At 40.5% G+C, this 3,437-nt stretch overlaps 1 protein-coding gene across 1 annotated transcript; it reads right to left on the bottom strand.

The window, feature by feature from the left end:
• Positions 1-1,148: 1,148 nt before the first annotated feature.
• LOC108974874 (odorant receptor 43b-like) lies at positions 1,149-2,503 on the bottom strand. The gene is made up of 3 exons (XM_018942975.1): positions 1,737-2,503; positions 1,311-1,668; positions 1,149-1,229 (listed from the first exon to the last, which is right to left on the bottom strand). Exons 1-3 carry the CDS (start codon positions 2,501-2,503, stop codon positions 1,149-1,151), a joined length of 1,206 nt encoding a protein of 401 aa, XP_018798520.1.
• Positions 2,504-3,437: the final 934 nt, after the last annotated feature.

Genomic DNA, 3,437 nt, shown 5'->3' with positions numbered 1-3,437 from the left:
GAATCTGAGGGCAGCTTTTGCCGCCATACACCTTGTGCCTTTATCTACCGCTGCTATATGTAGCAAGACCTTCAAACGCCAATTTTTTCACGAATGTTGTTTTTGGCAGAGCCGTCCGCTGCTATATGTAACAAGACATTCAAACGCCAATTTTTTTACGAATGTTGTTTTTGGCAGAGCCGTCCGCCAAACAACGGAACAATGTTCCGTATAACATTGTGGGTTCAACTATGGATGCATAAAGCCAAAGAACCACCCTACCGATGATAGTTGCGCCTCTGGTATTTTGTACTTGCTAGTGAATAAAACAAGTTCAGTTTTGCAGCCCAGTTGCATAGGATGCTAGGTACCCTTGTGGTAGCTTGTACACGGTATTCTGAAATTTTTCCTCAATCATGAGAGCTTCGTCGTCCGCGTAGGTAATCGCCCGTCAGCCGACGTGCTCAAGTTTTTATAGAAGATGATTAACAATGATTAATCGGAGAAGTAGCGAGAGAAATCTCTTTATAGGGTACCTCTACTCATGTTCCGTGTATCCACGTACTGCCTCATTGCGCCACGATCTTCAAAAGTTTGTAGATGATATGCTTAAGGTTGTTGAATGTCCCTCGATATCTGAGATACTACCACTTAAGTGCAGATAAATCAATCTATCTAACGTTCTTCGCAAGAAATAGGACAAACTGATTGGTCTAAGGTCTTAAACCAATACATATGATCTTTTACTGGCCTTCAGGATGAACACAATCCTAACCTATCTCCAGGTCCCAAGAATACATTGCAGTCTACTCCAGCCTAGATAATAGAAATTTATAATAACTCACATGATTTTTAACCGCCGTGAAGATGACAAGTGGAAAAAGACTTTGATAGGCAATCCCAGTTATTAGGACCCTTTTCTAGATTCTTCATAATATCATAGAGCCGGCAATGTTTTTCTTACGAACTGATTCTAATTTCATTATTTCGCCAAATGCAACCCATAGAAGAATTGAAAGGGAAAAGTTAAATTTCATAACTTCCGGATTATTCTGAAAAACGATTTTATACGAATAATTTGGACTAAGATTCCGAATAAGATCAACATCCGGCTTCAAAGTAAAAAATTAAATTTAGCAATACAAATTTATATTAAAATTTTCGATTATTTATTCCAACTGATGTTTTATATTCTCGCCAACGCCCATTTTGTTCATGAAGGTATATAAGGTAAATGAGAATTTAGCGATCTTGAAAGAAAAAGAACCTGAAATTATTTCTCTCGTATAAATTTGTGAGAATGTTTTGCCCACTCTCTAACCACGACTTACCGACAAATTAGTGCCCAAATTAATTTTAAAAAGCTTAATAGCTACAAAAGAGATTTCCTTCTGAGCGCGATGCATAAAATAGATCAACAGACGGCGCGAACGTTTATCCATATCCCACCAATTGCAATGGAAGATCGCATCGGGCAACCTTGCGCAGTCCAACTCGAGCATCGATGCCTGATAGCAAGCGAGTGAGGTTTGCGTTAGCACACAAAGGTAATAGACAATCGTAATTACGCGATTACTCGCGTCGGCAAATAAAAAAAGATTTAGCATGCAAACACAGAGTATAGTGGCGGCTATTGTGAACTGTATAAAGAGTGTGATGGAGATCACGGAGCCGACAGCCCTAGAAATTCTGTTGGTAGATGGAAAAATTACAAGTTTATGCATGATTAATGCTTAGCGCATGAAGGTAATTCTTACTGCAATAACTCCTGATGCGAGCGTACGCAATCAACTAATTCGTGATAATTATCCTCGTCGGTGAGCTCCGGATCCTCGCCCAACCTGCTRACGCGGTCCGTAAGCAAAGTAATATGTGTACGTATGGCTTTGATGTAAACAGCAGGATATAGATCGTTCATGCATTGAGTGATCAGTAAAAAGTATAAATAAACCACCTCGATGAGGAAATGAAGCCAAAAGTGTATGGTCGGATGTGGAATCCAGTCAATAAAAGGCAASCATATGTTCAGGATTTGAGTGCGCGTAAATGCTGATGATAGCCAAGCAACAGTGCCATAAGTGAAATATGAAACGACAAGTGTTACGAACATGTGTGTCGATTGGGCAACGTTGTTCCTTATTGCGAAACGTGCCTGTGGATTCTGATAGCGCGCATCCAAACTTTTGTATATCGGTTCGACACTACGTAGACGATCTAAGTAAAAGGCCGTAACGAACGCCTTCAGCGGTAGACCCGGCGAATTGAGTGACACTTGCAGAGTAGTAAATATAACGGCCATTGATGACGTTTGCTTTGTGAGTTGAATGAAACCAACAATGAAAAGCGCAGGGCCGATGAACAGACAAAACCAGCAGAACGCCATTTGCAATAAGCGAAAGAATCCATAGGGTTTCAATGGTTTTACGCCAATTAGTGCCCAGCACCAAAGTATTAAGGGAAACGATTCATTTGTCTCGAATTCTTCACTACCACGTCCATAATAGAGGTCGAAGAATGAACGCATATTCCTCAAAGGTTTTGCGCTGCAATCACCACATGAGAAGAATAGAAGAAACCTGTTACAGATATTCTGAAATACATGTACAGGTACTTACAGTACTACAAAAAAAAAGAAAAAACTGCAAAAGAAAACATAGTCACTGATATTTGAAATTAAACTAAATCTGAGCTTTGTTTTGGATAGAGCGATTAAGAAGAACTGAATCAAGTAATACCAATAAATATTAAGATTAAAAGATTAATGTAACGTCTTGTACGCTTCGTAAGCCAGAATGCAACAATATTTTTAATGACCACTTCAGGATTCAGAGGTGAACTAGTGATGATGCCCAGAGCATACTAAAATTATGGAAGGAACACTTCTCCAGCCTGCTGAATGCAAGTGAAAGTATAACGCGAAGTACGCCGTTCCATGGCCCGACCATAAAGAATTTCGAACAGTAATTACCCACCTGAAGAACAACAATGCGGCGAGGGCGGATGGATTGCCGGCCGAGCTATACAAACACGGCGGCGAGGAACTGATAAGGAGCATGGATCAGCTTCTTTGTAAAATATGGTCGAACGAAAGCATGCCCAACGATTGGAATTTAAGTGTGCTCTGGAAGGACCCAAACCCTTAGTTACCAAACGAGGCTTCAGACAGGGTGACTCTCTTTTGTGCAACTTCTTAAATCTGCTTTTGGAGAAAATAATTCGAGCTGCAAAACTTAATCAGCAGGTACAATTCTTTATAACAGTGTACACCTGCTGGCGTACGCCGATGATATTGATGACATTGTCCTCAACAACCGTGTTAGTTCCGCTTTCTCGAGAATAAATAATGAAGCGAAGCAAATGGTTCGGGTCTGCTGTCATTAAAGAAACAGTCTTCGCACTCACGACTTGGCTCCCACGACCGTTGAGAGTCATCTTGGAACCAGTATGAAACCAACAAC

Source organism: Bactrocera latifrons, unplaced genomic scaffold (assembly GCF_001853355.1).
Source record: "Bactrocera latifrons isolate USDA-ARS-PBARC rearing strain unplaced genomic scaffold, ASM185335v1 scaffold_6, whole genome shotgun sequence".
In the NCBI taxonomy this organism is placed as follows: Eukaryota; Metazoa; Arthropoda; class Insecta; order Diptera; family Tephritidae; genus Bactrocera; species Bactrocera latifrons.
The sequence above is the reverse complement of the archived record's forward strand: the minus strand, read 5'-3'. Positions and strand labels throughout refer to the sequence as shown.